General features: G+C 35.9%; 1 protein-coding gene across 1 annotated transcript; it reads right to left on the minus strand.

Moving 5' to 3' along the window:
* Window positions 1-280: 280 nt before the first annotated feature.
* Window positions 281-17,383, minus strand: wnt2bb (wingless-type MMTV integration site family, member 2Bb). The gene is made up of 5 exons (XM_051116338.1): window positions 16,745-17,383; window positions 12,567-12,787; window positions 8,517-8,794; window positions 6,044-6,308; window positions 281-1,762 (listed from the first exon to the last, which is right to left on the minus strand). The coding sequence occupies exons 1-5, from the start codon at window positions 17,086-17,088 to the stop codon at window positions 1,533-1,535; spliced, it is 1,338 nt and encodes a 445-aa protein (XP_050972295.1). The 5' UTR covers window positions 17,089-17,383; the 3' UTR covers window positions 281-1,532.
* Between the last annotated feature and the right edge of the window lie 311 nt (window positions 17,384-17,694).

The raw sequence follows: 17,694 nt of genomic DNA on the forward strand, positions 1-17,694 counted from the left end.
ATAAGCAGTTTAAATATATATTTTAAAAACTACACTTTTTGCCCGGAAGACCTATCGTTTCATATAATCACGATATTGATGATATCATTACATCCCTACTGGTTAGCATTCACTTGAGCATTTCACAGTGCGCTTTTTAGAGCTCCTCTGAAACCCTCCACCTCCCCAGCTCCACCTGTATAGATCTGCTACGGGTTATCATATATGTTATTTGTGCAGCAGCAGTATGTCGTAAATACTCACAGTAGCGTATCCACGTATGTATTGGCAGTAGCAAGTTTCTGTACTTGCTTTGCAGCTACAACAATAGCAATAACCAACAGCAGCAGCGTAGCACATCTTTTCTGCCAAGACCAAATACATCAACATCGTCATATCAATTACCATTACTAAAATCTTCCGAGAGTTGATAGAAATATATTTATATGTATAAATATTTATTTCATTTTAGTATAGTAGATATTTTACCAGTGCTCAATTCTTTTTAGAGAACTTTAAAAAAGGATAAAGTGAACATGTGCTGTCATGACATCATTATCCTTCAGTTCCAGAACAATTAGTCACATGACATTTACAGCTAAGGGTAAATAGGTTTTAAAAAAAAAACCTGGCAGGAGAGCATGCTGAAGAAAAGCAAAATAAAATGACTCTTTATGTCATACTTAATGTCTTTATATGAACTTCTGCTGAAAAAATAATAACACAGTTAACAAGTACCACAGCACAGGAGAGCTAAAGAGAGCTTACACCTCTACCAGTCACAGCTGTTAACACCTTTCTTCATGTTTACACAGGCAATGGTGAGTTTTATAATAACATGTCATTTTTGCTCAACTGTTAGCTAATGTCCTTAGTGCATGCTCATTTATATTATTAATATTACCTCTGTATCTTCCAGAGAAACTCTCTGTTAGGGCTCCATGTGGAGTGAGCAGCCCACATAGCTGTCATCCATTTTGTCCTCTTGAGCCCCTCTGACCAGCCTCATCCATTCTTTTATACTCAGTACCAATAGTCAGGGTAAAATACTGTCCAGTATGGGCACGTGTGATGTATGTTAAGCACACAGACGTGTTTTCAATAACATGTGATGTAGATATTCAGCTATTAGCCATGATAATATCTGATAGGCTCAGAGTCAGTTTAAAATATTCTTTTAAAAGCAGCACACCTTTTGTCACAAAACAACACTCACAGAACAAAATTCTCACGTCAAAACGAAACAAAAAATACACCAACATGTTACAGCACAGGTTGTTCTTGAATCTAAAACCTTTACCGTCCTCTGATCAATTCCAAAAAAAGAAAGAAAAAGAAAGAGAGATAAATCTGCCATAATGGGCAAAGTGTGCAAGGCGCTCATGATGAGAAATGTAGATTTCAGTTGTAGTGCTTTCACAAAGTAAGTTCAAATAAAGCCATGCAACAAATAAGAGGGATTTGGGGGGGCAGGTAAAAAATGCAAGGGATGGACTTCATATCCCAGAATGCCATGGACAAAATCCTGAGGAACGGGAGGAAGTGGGGGTGTCTCAGGTCTGGTCCAGCCATTCTGCACGTTTAGGAGCTTTGCAGGTGTGAATGTCGACAGACTCCTCGCAGTCTTTGCACTCGACGGCGCAACACCATTTAAACTTACACTCGCACTTGGTGATGCGTTTTATGCGTGTGGTGTCGTAGCCCCGCCCACAACACATGACCTCGCAGCCGTCGGTCCCCCGGGACGTCTTATTACAGACACGACCAGCAGTGCCCAATGAACCTATAACGCAAAAAAGTAAAAAAAAGATTACTTCCTGCTTTTTGGAAGTTCAAACTCGGGGCACCATAGCAGTCCATTATATGGAGAAAAATCCAGAAATGTTTCCCTCAAAAAACATAATTTCTTTACCACTGAAGAAAGAAAGACATGAACATCTTGGATGACAAGGGAGTGAGTACATTATCTGTAAATTTTTGTTCTGGAACTTCTCCTTTAAACAGCCTCACTGAGGTTTTTGTTACCTATTAAATGTGCATTTTATTTACTTTTCTACTTTTGAAGAAGAAGAAGAAGAAGAAGAAATAATGTACTAGCAGCTCATTACTGGAATATTATGCATGCAAAACACCCATAAAAAATAAATATGGAAATTTCCTTCAAATTTTAAAATTTCCTACATTTTGCCTTATTTTACGGATTTTATTTTTTGTGCCCTCCTCTCAACATATAGTATATATAATATTATATAATGTATTAAGCCCCAAAAAAAAAAAAAAAAAAAAAAAAAAAAAAATCAAACGATTTAATCATTAAATTAAATTAATTATAAATATAATTATAATTTTACTAAGATATATTTAGAGTGGGAAAATATATTTTTATGTATTTTTATATATGCACCCTGATCTCTCATTTTTAAAACCTTACTATAACAATTTTCTTGCTACCATATATTTTTTAAATATTATTATTCATTATAATAACATTTATTTATTCATCTAAACTATATTAATATATTTACTATGCATTTCTGCTTAAAACTTCTACATTCCTATTTGTTTATATTAGTATTTATAACCATGTTTCACTCTTTTTGATTACCAGAAAACACAGTTAGAAGGTTATTAACAAATAAATAAACAGAATATATCAAATTTGTAAATGCATATTTCTTGTGATCAACAAATTACCATAAAACACTGATGTACCAAATATTATACAAATATGATACATAAAATAAAATAAGTGCTTTAGGCGATTTGTTGTTACATATTTTTTCTAAAGGTTCTATGGACAGTTTTTTTTTTTTAAATCGTTCTTAAAAGTAAAGGTTTATTGGCAAATATGTTTCCATGAAGAACCTTGAAACTCCATGGATCCTTTAAAATGCGGAAAACGTTCTTTATAGTAGAAAAAGTTCTTTAGATTTTTAAAATGTTCTTTAAAATGGTTAATTTAAGAACTGTTCATTGAAACGATTTTGGGGGAACCAAATAATGGTTCTTTTATGAAACTAAAACCTTTGGAGCCTTTATTTTTAAGAGTGTAGGTCAGGATTACAGTCCAGGTTGAATAATTTAGTCAAAATATTGTTTGACTAGACACAAAAAAATTATGTCTGTGAAATAATGACATAAAATAACTTCCATGAACAGATGAACTTTGAAATACAGATGCAGAAATACACACTTAGAAATAAAGGTTCTTAATTGGCATTGATGGATCCATGAAGAACTGTTCAAATTCATGGAATATGTCCATTGTACAAAAGGTTCTTTATAGTGAAAAAAGGTTCTATAGATTATTAAATGCTTACCACATTATTATGCTCTTACCACAAAGAAAAAATGGTTCTTCTGAAAAACCGTTAACTGAAAGGTTAACTGCGCAGCCTAAAATAGTATTGCTTCCTTTTTATTTGATTGTTTTTACTTTTAAGAGTTTACTTGCTAACATTCTCATAACACAAAGTAACAAGGAAAGTAAGACATGCATAATCAGGTTGGTGTTTTGGTGAGTCTGTATGTTGTTGTTTTGCAAGGTTAAACACACAGTGGACAGTGATGGTCTCTCTCTTAAAAAAAAAAAAATCTCTGCCTGCCCTCCGGCCATGAGAACCAGAGAGTGATGGTTGTGCTGGCAGCTTTGAAAGAATGGGATTTGAAAAATGAGCCTGTTGTATCCTTGGGGTGCAAATTCCACTGGGGTGGTGGTGCTGGTGGTGGTTAGGGGGTAAGCGCATTGACCCTCTGAAATCACTGAGCTGTGAGCTGTCTGTCTGACCCAAACACACACTCAACCCATCACACTGATGCATGAGCTCCAGTGCTGATCTCACAAAGCAGAGAAGCACACTGTCTTAGCCAGGTGACGTGGCACGTTTCCAGTAGGTACATGCTGTCTAAACTATTAGTTGGCTAGTCAGTCTTAAGCATGTGCTGGATAATTAGGTAGTGTCTACGTTTTTCTTATGGGGTGTTCACATGTGTTCTAAATAGGACTGAATACAACAGAATATTTAACTGTTTCCTTACATATCACCAATTAAACACAGGACTTTTGCAGGTAATCCAGATGATACATGCAGAGGTGTGTGAGAACATCAAGGATTAACAGAGCAAAAAACTCCCATCCCACCTCTTCTGACCCTGTCAAAGCCTCTGTTGCCCTTTTTACCCTTAAGGTTTATGGTTAGGTTTAGGGCAGGGCAGGTGTGAGAGTCAGTTTACCTCAGTTTCTGAATCCTATTCTCTACACTATCGAGTCATGTAAAAATGAACATGGCCTACTACTATGGGTCTCAGGCCTGTAACAGGTGACTCAGCCTATTAGTCTTTAGATAAATTAAACACTTTAAAGTCTCTCCTACACAGGATATTCCAAAGAACTGATACTATTTTATGGCTTTTCATTCAGATTTATGACGTCTGGTATGATCTAACTCTTAATTCTGAGAAATCTATGTGAACGTTTGACATTAATGTTGTTAACACTGAGTGAGTCAGCCAGCTGAGTTAACTATTTGTGTCTTTAGTAATGCATGAGTCACAGACTACTTTACTGCTACTTACAATATTACTAAATGAGTTTACACTGCTTGTAAGGCTTTGCTGTACTGATATTCTTTAAACATTCAGGCTTAGTTTATTCTAAACTCTTTAAACCTCTTAAAACTATTTAATTATTAAACAACAGGACAATTAATTTAACCTGGATAGCTTAACATTCAGACTTTGTGTTGTAGATAATGTCAGCCTTAAAGAGATAGGTTACCCAAAAATGAAAATTCTGTCATTAATTACTCACCCTCATGCCGTAAGACCTTTGTTTATCTTCGGAACACAAATTAAGATATGTGACCCTGGACCACAAAACCAGTCATAAGTGGCACTTTTTTCGAAATTGAGATTTATGCATCATCTGAAAGCTGAATAAATAAATTTTCCATTGATGTATGGTTTGTTAGGATAAGACAATATTTGGCCGAGATACAACTATTTGAATATCTGGAATCTGAGGGTGCAAAAAAAATCAAAATACTGAGAAAATCGCCTTTAAAGTTCTCCAAATTAAGTTCTTGGCAATGCATATTACTAATCAAAAATTAAGTTTTGATATATTTACGGTAGGATATTTAAAAAATATCTTCATGGAACATGATCCTTAGTTAATATCCTAATGATTTTTGGCATAAAAGAAAAATTGATCATTTTGACCCATACAATGTATTTTTGGCTATTGCTACAAATATACCTTTGCTACTTAAGACTGGTTTTGTGGTCCAGGGTCACATATTTTTCATTTTCAACTGAGCTTTGGGACCCTGCATAGACAGCAATGCAACTGACACATTCAAGGCCCAGAAATGTAGTATGGACATTGTTCAAATAGTCCATCATCAATGGTTCAACCTTAATTTTCTAAAGCTTAACAACTTTATTCATTCTTCTCTTCCATGTCTTCGGCGCTCGTTCGTGAGAGTGCCACAATGCATGCGTGTGATGTTGCTGACTGCTGACGCAGATTTCTGACGTTGAACGTCCATCTCTTAGTTTATTATCTGTATATTCTGCTTCAAATAAGTAAGGCTGGGCAAAAAATTGAAAGTGATCCTCTCTTTCGAAATCTTCTGACATGTTTACAAAGAATGTTTTATGTACAGTGTACGTCGCATCTGCTTGTAAACAAAGCACAGCGCATTCAGGTTCTACATCAGAATACCAGCTCCTGCGTCAGCAGCACCACATGTATGCGTCATAGTATTCTCGTGAACGAGATTGATCCACAGATGTTATATGGACTATTTTAACAATATCCTTACTACTTTTCCCGGCCTTGAACGTGTCAGTTGCATTACTTTCTATGCAGGGTCAGAAAGCTCTCGGATTTCATTAAAAATATCTTTATTTGTTTTCCAAAGATGAACGCAGGTCTTACAGATTTGGAACGACATGAGGGTGAGTAATTAATAACAAAATTTTCATTTTTAGGTGAACTAACCCTTTAAGTAATTTGTAAACTTTGTGCTTTTTGTGTTTTTTTGTATTTTCTCTTTCTTACCTGCAGCTTTGTCCATGACGCAATAATCAGGTGAGTTTTCGAAGTACACCAGGTCATTTTTTGTGGCTTTCCTGAAGTCCTTATTGGCTACTGTGAATCCTGTCCCATCTTGGTTCATGGTGACCTCGATGGCTCCGTTGTATTTCTTGCGAAGGTAATCTCCTGTTTTACGGAAATCTGACATTGCCAACCAGCATGTTCTCAGAGTGCACGACCCACTGACTCCATGACATTTACACTCCAGCTTCATAAAGCGCTTTACAGCCTGTAAAACAAAGAAACCAAGAACATCTCTAGTTTAGTTTAAATCAAAAGTTTACATACATCTTGCAGAATCTGCAAAATGTTAATTATTTTACCAAAATAAGAGAGATCATACAAAATGCATGTTATTTTTTATTAGTTCTGACTAAGATATTTCACATAAAAAACATTTATATATAGTTCACAAAAGAAACTAATAGTTGAATTTATAAAAATGACCCCGTTCAAAAGTTTACATACACTTGATTCTTCATACTTTGTTGTTGCCTGAATGATCCACAGCTGTGTTTTTTTGTTTGTTTGTTTAGTGATAGTTGTTCATGAGTTCCTTGTTTATCCTGAACAGTTAAACTGCCCGCTTTTCTTCAGAAAAATCCTACAAATTCTTTGATTTTCAGCATTTTTGTGTTTTTGAACCCTTTCCAACAATGACTGTATGATTTTGAGATCCATCTTTTCACACTGAGGACAAATGAGGGACTCATATGCAACTATTACACAGGTTCAAAGGTTCAAACGCTCACTGATGCTCCAGAAGGAAACACAATGCATTAAAAGAGAAGTCCACTTCCAGAACAAAAATTTACAGGTAACGTACTCACCCCCTTGTCATCCAAGATGTTCATGTCTTTCTTTCTTCAGTCGTAAAGAAATTATGTTTTTTGAGGAAAACGTTTTTCTTCATATAATGGACTTCTATGGTGCCCCAAGTTTGAACTTCCAACATGCAGTTTAAATGCAGCTTCAAATGATCCTAAATACAGTTGTAAATGATCCCAGCCGAGGAAGAAGGGTCTTATCTAGCATAAGATTGGTTACTTTCATAAAAATAATACAGTTTATATACTTTTTAATGTCAAATGCTTGTCTTGTCTTACTCTGCCTGAACTGTTTTTTTCCGTTTCATGACAGTTAGGGTATGTCGAAAAACGCCCATCTCATGTTCTCCCTCAACTTAAAAATCGTCCTATATCGCTGTTTTACCATTTTTGTTAAGGGTGTTTGATCTTCTTTGCATGTTCACTTTACTAAGACTGCAGCGATGTAGGATGATTTTGAAATGATTTTTGAAGTTGAGGGAGAAAATACGGTCAGAGTTTTTCAACATACCCTAACTGTCTAACCAGAATACACAGAGTTCAGGCGGAGCAAGACAAGATGAACATCTGAGATTTAAAAGTATTTAAATTGTATTTTTTTATTGAAAATAATTGATCCTTTTGCTAGATAAGACCCTTCTTTCTCGGCTGGGATCATTTCCAACCGCATTTGGGATTGTTTGAAGCCGCATTTAAACTGCCTTTTGGAAGTTCAAACTCGGGGCACCATATCAGTCCATTATGTGGAGAAAAATCCTGAAGTTTTTTCCTCAAAAAACATAATTTCTTGCCAGGGGTGAACGTTTTGAATTTGAAGATCAGGGTAAATTTTAAATATTTTGTCCTCTGGGAAACATGTGATAAATAAAAAAGAAATCTTCCTTCTGTTCAAAAGTTTACACCCCCGGCTGTTAATGCATTGTTTTTCCTTCTGAAGCATCAGTGAGCGTTTGAAACTTCTGTAATAGTTGCATATGAGTTGTCCTCAGTGTGAAAAGATGGATCTCAAAATCATACACTCATTGTTGGAAAGGGTTCAAATACACAAAAATGCTGAAAAACCAAAGAATTTGTGGGACCTGAAAGATTTTTCTGAAGAACAGCAAGCAGTTTAACCGTTCAGGACAAACAAGGGACTCGTGAACAACTATCACTAAACAAAAAAAAAAAAAAACACAGCTGTGGATCATTCAGAGAACAACACAGTATTAAGAATCAAGTGTATGTAAACTTCTGAACAGCGTCACTTTTATAAATTCAACTATTGTTTTCTCTTGTGGACTATATGTAAATGACTTCTGTGTGAAATATCGTATTCAGGTCAGTACTTAATAAAAAATAACATGCATTTTGTATGATCGCTTTTATTTTGGTAAAATAATTAACATTTTGCAGATTCTGCAAGGTGTATGTAAACCTTTGACTTCAACTGTATATAAACAGGTTCCACATGGCTAAGAATGTAAACGTTTTACAGGAATGTTATTATAGAACAATGTCAATACATCAGTATTCAAATGCCAAAATACTGCGCTGTTTACGTGTAATAGCTGTTCATTTGATATGAGATTTTATGAGGTTAATATTATCTTGAATGTATATAAGCCCACCATTCTTCCACAGCGGTTGTTATGAAGATTCATGAGTGCTCGTGCGTCTTTCACAGTTCGTTCTTTTGCATCTACGAATGCTTTGGCGAACTTTATCCCATAGTTGATATTATCACTGCAGCCACCCCAGTCAAACTCTCCCCGATCGTCACTGGCTCGGCCGCGCTTGTGGGGGTCACAGTTGCACGTCTTTAGCTCTCCCTGACTGCATGCACGTGTAATGGCGAAAACCACTCCTGCCGATGAGATTGCATATACGAACGCCGCCTCACGACTACCTGTGAAGACAAGAATCATGAAGCCACAACACATTCAGGTGTTTAATCAAACAATCACAAACACCTAATTTCACCCTCTGCTCTCATATAATCGCAAAACAGCACCTCTGATTTGTCCGCTAGAGATCTGTCCATAGAAGCATGACTAGTTCCAGTGTGAGTGTTTTGTTTAAATATTAGTACAGGCCTAATCCCTCCAGGGTGGCCCATTCTCTGCTAGGATAAATTGTTTGAAGGCTACCAGTCTGATAGTGAACTGCCACAGTTATTTTCTAACCTTAACCTGCTATTTCTAAGCGTCCTGCATGTTTGGACTCATATCACTTAGACTGATTCCTTTAGCCTGACTGAATATAAGTAAAAAGAATGTTAATCATATATTCCTCTGTAAAATAATGAATACTCATTCTTTTGAACTTTCTACTCAACAAGATATACTGAAAAAATGATATTAGGCAACTGTTTTCAAGACTGCTAATAATATGTTTTTTGAGCACCAAATCAGCATATTAGAGTCATTTCTTAACGATCATGTGACACTGAAGACTGGAATAATGACTGCTGAAAATCGAGTTTGCATCACAGGAATAAATTACATTTTAAAATATATTAAAATAGAAAATTATTTTAAAATGTAATAATATTTCGCAGTACTGTTTTTGCTTTTGAACCGTAGTGTTACATTTCTTGCATTTTTGTGATAGGTAAGATGTTTCTACTACAGTCAAATGTGTTATAATCACATTAAATTAATAATACTTTATGGAATTATTTAAGGACCAAAAGCCAACAGAGCAAAAAGCTTTTACTATACACTGTAAAACAACAAAAACAAAAAACACACAATTTGTTGAGTCAACTTTAAATTATTTGTTCTTCATGTCTCTCATGTACACTGTAAAAAATGTTTGTTGAGTCAGCTTAAAATAATGTTACCCAGCTGTCTTAAAATTTTAAGCTGAGTCAACTCAAAAAGTATTAGTATGTGCTAAGTGACAACTATTTCAGTTGATTCAACTTATTTTTTTAAGGCAGCTGGGTAACAAACCCAGCTTATAAGTTTAACAAACCAAATTTAAGTTTAGTCAACTCAAATATCCAAGTTGTCACTTAGTACAACTTACATTTCAAGTTGACTAAACTTTTTTTGAGTTGACTTAACTTACAATTTTAAGACAGCTGGGTAACATTATTTTAAGCTGACTCAACAAATATTTTTTACAGTGTACATGAGAGACATGAAGAACCTTAACTATATCTGCTAAATGTGGAGTACAGTAGCATTTAAATATCATTAAAGGTATCTATATTCTAGTGTATATAAATGTCTTCCACAGAATTCAAATATTGTTTTAATGGAGTATTTTATTTTAGGACCCCCTGCCCAGACCTCCACGTAAAGTTATTCTTCTCACGCTGATCTGAAATCGTTTTCGGTTTCCTGTTGTGTGTAGTACAATGACATCTGGAGGATATCTGTGTTTGAATCGCTCCATCATTCATACAGATAGATATTCTCTGAAGAAAAATAGATTTTTTTTAATAGTACAGTTGCTGTTTATAGGAGAATCCTCTCTTGGCAAGCGCTTCAATTCTAATTCCATTTCATAAACTGAATACGCACAGTGCTGCGAGAGTCTGTCCGGCTGCCAGAATCATCTCTCCAAACATTTACATCCACTATGCCTGTTTATGTGGTAAAGAGGCATAGAGAATGCTGGAGGGATGATATTTTCACACAGGGATCTCTGGAACGCTGTACGAAAGCCAAACAGAAAGCACATTTACAGTGCAGATTTCTTGAGTAAACTTCAGGTTCAGGCTGAATTAAATGATCCTGCGGGGTTTCGTCTGTTTATCACACCTGGCCGGGGATTTGTGTGAATATGGCTTAATTTTCCTCTGAGATCCGAGTTGTTTCATTAATATCCTGCAGTAATAAACAGCAATGGACGTGTCCAAGAGAATAACTGTTTAAAATGTCATTATTCTATTCTAATCCATACTGATATACTGTGGTGACATTACAGTATGATGATCTGGGTATTTACCATATGTAATGTGTGTATTTAGGGGAATGCACACATACATTGCTCACACCACTGCTCACCAAGTCTGCATTTCTTTGATTCAAAATGCATCATAATTCATATTTAATTTTTTTTTTTTGGAGGGGGGTTATAGAAATGAATACTTTTATTTAGCAAGGATGCTTTAAATTGATTAAAAGTGATGATGACATTTATAATGTTACAAAAGATTTCTATTTTAGATAGATACTGTTCTTCTGAACTTTCTATTCATCACAGAAACCTGAAAAAAATCTACTCAGCTGTTTCAATAATAACAATAATAATAATAATAATAATAATAATAAATGTTTTTGGAGCAGCTAATCATAATATTAGAATATTTTCTGAAGGATCATGGGACTGGAGTAATAATGCTAAAAATTCAGCTTTGAAATCACAGGAATAAATGACATTTTAAAATATATTCAAATAGAAAAATGTTATTTTAAATAGTAAAAATATTTAAATTTCACTGTTTTTGCTGTACTTTGGATCAAATAAATGCAGGCTTGGTGAGCAGAAGAGACTTCTTTAAAAACATTAAAAATCTTACTGTTCAAAAACTTTTGACTGGTAGCGTATAATAATATAATGCATGTAAATATAATAATAAAATATAATAAATATAAAAATAGAATAAAATCTATAATAATAATAATAATATAGCACTATAAAAAATAATATAGCACTTTTCATACATGGTATGGAACTCAAAGTGCTTCACACGAATAGAACAAATATTATGAATACAATATCAATATAACATAATAAAAACTCAAAATGATTCAACAGGTATAAACAAATTTAAACAAACAGAAGAATAAAAAAGAAAATAAAGCAAAAAGTACACACAAATAACAAGTATAAACAAATATAAAAAAGTATATTACAATAATAATAATAATAATAATAATAATATAAAATATATATAATATAATAAATATATATAAGAACATAATACAAATAAAATATAAAAATAAAATATCTAATATATAACAAATATATAATAAATGTGATTTATTATCATTATGGCAAAACTGAATTGTCAGCAGTTATTACTCCAGTCTTCAGTGTCACATGATCCTTCAGAAATCACTCTACTATGCTTTTTTTTAGCTCAAAAAGATTTCTTATTACTGAATATTTAAATGTTTTTGCTGCTTAATATTTTTTGTAGAAACCATGATACATTACTGGTAAAAAGTTTTACATGATACATGATACAAAAGGAGTATAATATATAATATAATAATAATTTTATTCAGCAAGACATTTATAATGCTACCAAATATTATTTATATTTTTAATATTATTATATAAATAATCTTATTAGTAGTATTTCAAATAAATGCTGTTCATTGAACTTTCTGTTCTCAAAGAATGGTTTCCACAAAATATAAAGCAGCAATAATGTTTTTAACATTGATAATAATAAGAATGATTATTAATAATTGAACACCAATAAAAATTGAGTACTAAATCAACACATTAGAATGATTGAATGATTTCTGAAAGATCATGTGACACTGAAGACTGTTATTTTCACTTGAAATAATATTTCACACTATTACTGTTTTTACAGTATTTGTGATCAAATAAATGCAGCCTTGGTGAGCATAAAATACTTTTTTTAAAAATAATAATTATTCCTTTTTTGCTATCGCCTACAAAACACATACTGACACATTTCTAGCACTCACTGCGCTGTATGACTCTCCCAAAAACGGTATGGTCTCTGTCCAGGGCGCTGCAGTTCCAGCGATGATGACGGAATTGATGCTGGCACTCTCGAATCCACTCTTTAGCCCCGCCCCCTATCGACTGCATGATGTCTGGATACTTCTGACACAACTGCCTCTGTTTATTCACCAGCCCCGGAATATTGTCACAAATCACACGGGCACCAAGCGCTCCGATGTACCTGAAACACAGACACAAACACAGAGGCTTAAAATCTGATTCTCTCCAATCAGTCACAGCGGTTTTTGCCAGCTGGTGTACTCTGTGAGCTAATTCCATTCCAAAAGTGCTGAATTAGTAAACATTCAATGATTATGCATTGTCTGATGCCAAAGAATCTGATGATTAAGTCTGATCATTTCCAAAATCTTACCACTCATTAGTGGAATTTTAGAGGGAAGTCTGGCAAACTTACATTTGTCATAAAACAGACATTAACAAACCAGCCATTATTTATGATTTATTTGAAGGCAATCGCATAATAAGTGCAACATCAACAGTTTTGGAATACATTTTTGAGCTCTAGATGATAACCTTGCATTTTGGGGTAAAATCTTCAGTTTTTAAGATGATCTGAACTATTATATATTGGCTCCACTATTGCTTGCAGTGTTGTCATATTTGATTCTATTTAATCCAATCAGAAAAGTAGGGGATTTAATGACTTATGATGCATTCTATCTCTCTTTTACTCTCTGTACAGTTTTTACCCCCATTCTGATGTTTCAATCCATCACTGTTCAATATTTATTTGTCTAACGGCAAAAGGAATAAAATCCCTCTTTCTCATACACACCCGAACTGTATCACATTGAGCCTGATCTCAGCATTCACACAAACACACACTCGCTCATGTCAGACTAAAGGAGGATTAGTTCTAAATATTTTAGTCTGTTAAAATGAGCATTTCGAATGAGAAATGAAGGTTGTAGCTTTGAAAAAAATCTTTGTGAAAGCTGATCAACCTTTTTATTATGGCTATGTTCCTCCCACTCCAATGCCTCATTTGACTGTGATTATAGGGCTTTATCGTCCCCTGTGCTTTGTGTTCGATAGAGTTTGGAAACACTCTCTCATACACACACACCAGGCTGGTCTCAAACACTGTGGTGGTTTGCAGGTCGGCTTTACCAGCAGCAGTAAATCATTATCCAGGACCGCAACCACATGCTGTAAAAACACAGTAAAATCTGCTCTCATTTACACTGCATGTCTGTGTGTGTGTAGTTAGGCTTGACTGGGTAAAGAATGTACGACTGTAGTAATCTGTTGCTTCTATTACCCAAATAGTGGGTCAAAACTCCTCTCCTCCCTATTTCTCTCTGTATCTCCCCATCTTTGTCTTTTTTTTCAATCACATTTTCTCCTTAATGCAGATTAGACAGGAAGTTCTCAGGCCCTTTTGATGGAAGAACATCAAAACACCCCTTTCAGAATCTGCAAAATGTTAATTATTTTACCAAAATAAGAGAGGTCATACAAAATGCATGTTATTTTTTATTTAGTACTGACCTGAATAAGATATTTCACACAAAAGACATTTGCATACAGTCCATAAGAGAATATAATAGTTAAATTTATAAAAATGACCCTGTTCAAAAGTTTACATACACTTCATTCTTAACACTTTGTTGTTACCTGAATGATCCACAGCTGTGATTTTTGTTTAGTGTTAGATGTTCATGAGTTTTTCGTGTATATTAACCCTTTCCAACAATGACTGTATGGTTTTGAGATCCATCTTTTCACACTGATGTTTCAGAAGGAAACAATGCATTAAGAGCCAGAGGGGTGAAAACTTTTTGAATTTGAAGATCAGGGTAAATTTAACTTATTTTGTCTTCTGGGAAACATGTAAGTATCTTCTGTAGCTTCTGAAGGGCAGTACTAAATGAAAAACAAATACTAATGCATTGTGTCTTATGTGAAATATCTTATTCAGGTCAGTACTAAAAAAAATAATAACATGCATTTTGTATGATCCCTCTTATATTGGTAAAATAATTAACATTTTGCAAATTCTGCAAGGTGTATGTAAACTTTTGACTTCGACTGTATAATTTGGGAATTGTCAGAACTTACATGTGCCATAATGTCACAGTCTTTATGTACGCAGATTGCAATATGATCGGACTATTACAAAACTAGCTTGTGCATCATTTAGAAATGAAATGAGAAACTAAAATTCATATGACAGTCATTTTTAACTAAAAAAGCAAAGTTTGTCAACACATGTTGACCTTGTTTTAAAGTTTGAAGGTCAAAGGTCTTACAAACAGATAGATAGATAGATAGATAGATAGATAGACGCTGAATTTCTTTAGATTCAGTACATTTCTGTTGGACCAATTAAAATTCCAATTCAACATCATGTGGGGTGTGTCCAGTTTTCATTTCTGAATTTTGTCCAAACCTAGAACAAAAGGTCAAAGATGAAGTTCACTTCAAAGGACACAAGCGGAGTTTTCTATCAGTGTGGAAGTCCAGGGCAGGCTTACGTCTGGCTTCATCTGTGTGTGTCTGTGAAATAAGTTCACTAGTATGAGACGCTAACAGGCCGCCCAGTAGCTTAAGAGGATTCCTGCTCTGTCTGCTTATAGTGATGGATGAGCAGATCAGAGAGAGAGAGAAAGAGGGAATGAGAGATCCCTTTCTCTCTGGCTCTAGTGAGTACCTGACATTGGGAATGTCAGCCTGACTTATTATACCACAATAGTGACAAAGGACTTGCTTTCCTCTTGTTTCTTTCTTTCTTAGTTCTACGCACATCACACTTAACATGTAATTTATTTGTAAGCTATTAGTAAGAACTTTAACCCCTGGTCATGTAATAACCGCAAATGATCTTCAACAGAGATTGCTATATATACTTGGTATAATAAGCAAAACATTACATTGCTTTTTGTCTTCTTAATAATGCACAACCACATGCACATATGTGAGCAATGGGCATGTGGCTGATTTCTTCATGATTGTTCAGGCTCATTGCACTGTAGTCATAAGCTAAGTGTGTGTGCCTGTGTATCTAAGCAGGAGGCCTGACACATATTGCAGTTATTTCATTTATTCCTCTGTTATTGGCTGGCACGACACCTCAAGCACACCATGAAACCCCGACTCATAACTTTGACATAATGATGTGCAGGGCCTGTTACTATACATAAGCACAAGCTCTGGGGAAAACCCCATCCCTCGTGAGACTTTCTGAGGGGGAAGAAACGCGTGATTTGTGTTTTTCTAGAATAATTGCGTTTTAAATGCCAATATCTTGGTGGGGAGAGCGGTGAAGCTGCGTTCCTGCACCAAGCGCGACGTGTGTGTTCATTTTAGTACTTGAGTCGACTGCCATCTTCCGACCTCTGTCTGCCCACCACCAGGGTGCGAATTATGGGGAGTTTGGGGGGTCCGAGACCCATAATTAAGGCTTGAACCTCCCCAAAGGAAATAAAAACATATGGCTGGGGGTCTCAAAACTATGTATTCTTACACAAGTATAGGTCTATAGATATTTCAACGGCGTCTTCAAACAAAAAAATAGTATTTTAGTAACCACAAAAGTTAGATTACAAGGTATTCAGACGCCTGAGAAGATAACTATAACAACAGCTGCCCGGGCGCTTTCCGTCAGGATCCTTAGGGGCAAAATATCACTTTTTTTTTTAAATCACTTTATTATATTTACATATGATAAGTAAACAATAAAAAGAGTTTTCTTTGAAACGTATTTACGTTTAAGTTAGCTAACTGCTAGGGGTGCCAAGACATTCGGCTGCGCAAGAATAATATTACTGACAGAAATTGTTTTAAAGTCAGATACCCTGAAACCAGCCCTACACTTTAAATTACTGTTTATATGCATATGTTATTGAAAACATTGCTCCAAGGTTTTAAAACTCTGTTTTTCATTAACCTCTTTTCCATGTGTTTTAAGAGTAAAAGTGCAATACACTACATACCTCACTTAAACGCAAACCAGTGTTATTCAAAAGCGAACTATGTAAAAACTAAAACAGTTGTACCTAATAATGAACATTTGCGAAAGTTGACAGCAGCTCAGTCACCGAGCAAGAAAAACGCCCGGCTACTGCGCGTTTGTGTGCGCCACCGGCGACGCGTGGGGATGCTGAACGCTACTCACCACCAGGACGAGTCCACGCGCGGTGTGAGGATGAGAAGGAGGAACAGGAGCGCGCAACACAACCGCGAGGACGCACGGGGACCGTAGGATGAGCCTGCGCTGTTTTTGATTATATGTCTTAATCCTGAGCCTCCGGGAGCAGCGGTAGATCTGTTGAGAATCCGGGGCGACCCAAGAACTTTACCGCAGCCAAACATAGTTGAGCGTGTCCTCCAGCGGTGATGAGAAAACGCGATTCTGTATTGTAGGAAACCGGTGTAAAGACGGTTTAGGTCTGCGGGGACCTGCTGGAGTTGGGATTGCTGATGTGAGCTCCGTGCGGACGATGCACGGACCGATATCATGTATCTGCCCGGATATTAGCGTGTGCCATATAAAAGTATTCCCCGAAATCTGGCAACCGCAGCAGAAATAATCCAAGCCAGACGGCAGGTTCAGAGAGCGCTTTCTTTTCTTTTTTCACCTCCTCTTGAGAACAGATGAAGTCTCGGTGAGGTACAATTTGATCGGAAAGAGTGCCAACTTTTCCACTTTTTCTCTCCACGTTTTGCGTTCAGGCAGGGCTGTGAAACACGCGCCTCTCCGTTTTTCCATTGGAGTCTGCGAGCGCTGATAGCAGACTGCGCGAGATAAACCGGGGCGATGAACTGTGCGAACTGCAGACCGAAGGGGTGGGCGACGGGGGGAGAGAGAGAGGGGCGATAGGAATGTTGACAGCCCGCCGTCTCTACGCTCTTATTGGGTAGAGCTCTCAGAGACCGGAGCCCCGGGGAGGCTTGAGCTCGCTCGGGATAAACGCGCCTGGTCAGTGGAGACGCGCGCCACACTCCTTTCACCTGCTGAACGACACGCAGCATCCTCATTTACACACCAATCTGGAGTTCACGCTCATAATTCCACAAACACAGTAAATATTCGTGATATCGGAGAAAATAAAACAACACAATTTT

This window comes from Labeo rohita, chromosome 8 (genome assembly GCF_022985175.1).
Source record: "Labeo rohita strain BAU-BD-2019 chromosome 8, IGBB_LRoh.1.0, whole genome shotgun sequence".
Lineage (NCBI taxonomy): Eukaryota > Metazoa > Chordata > Actinopteri > Cypriniformes > Cyprinidae > Labeo > Labeo rohita.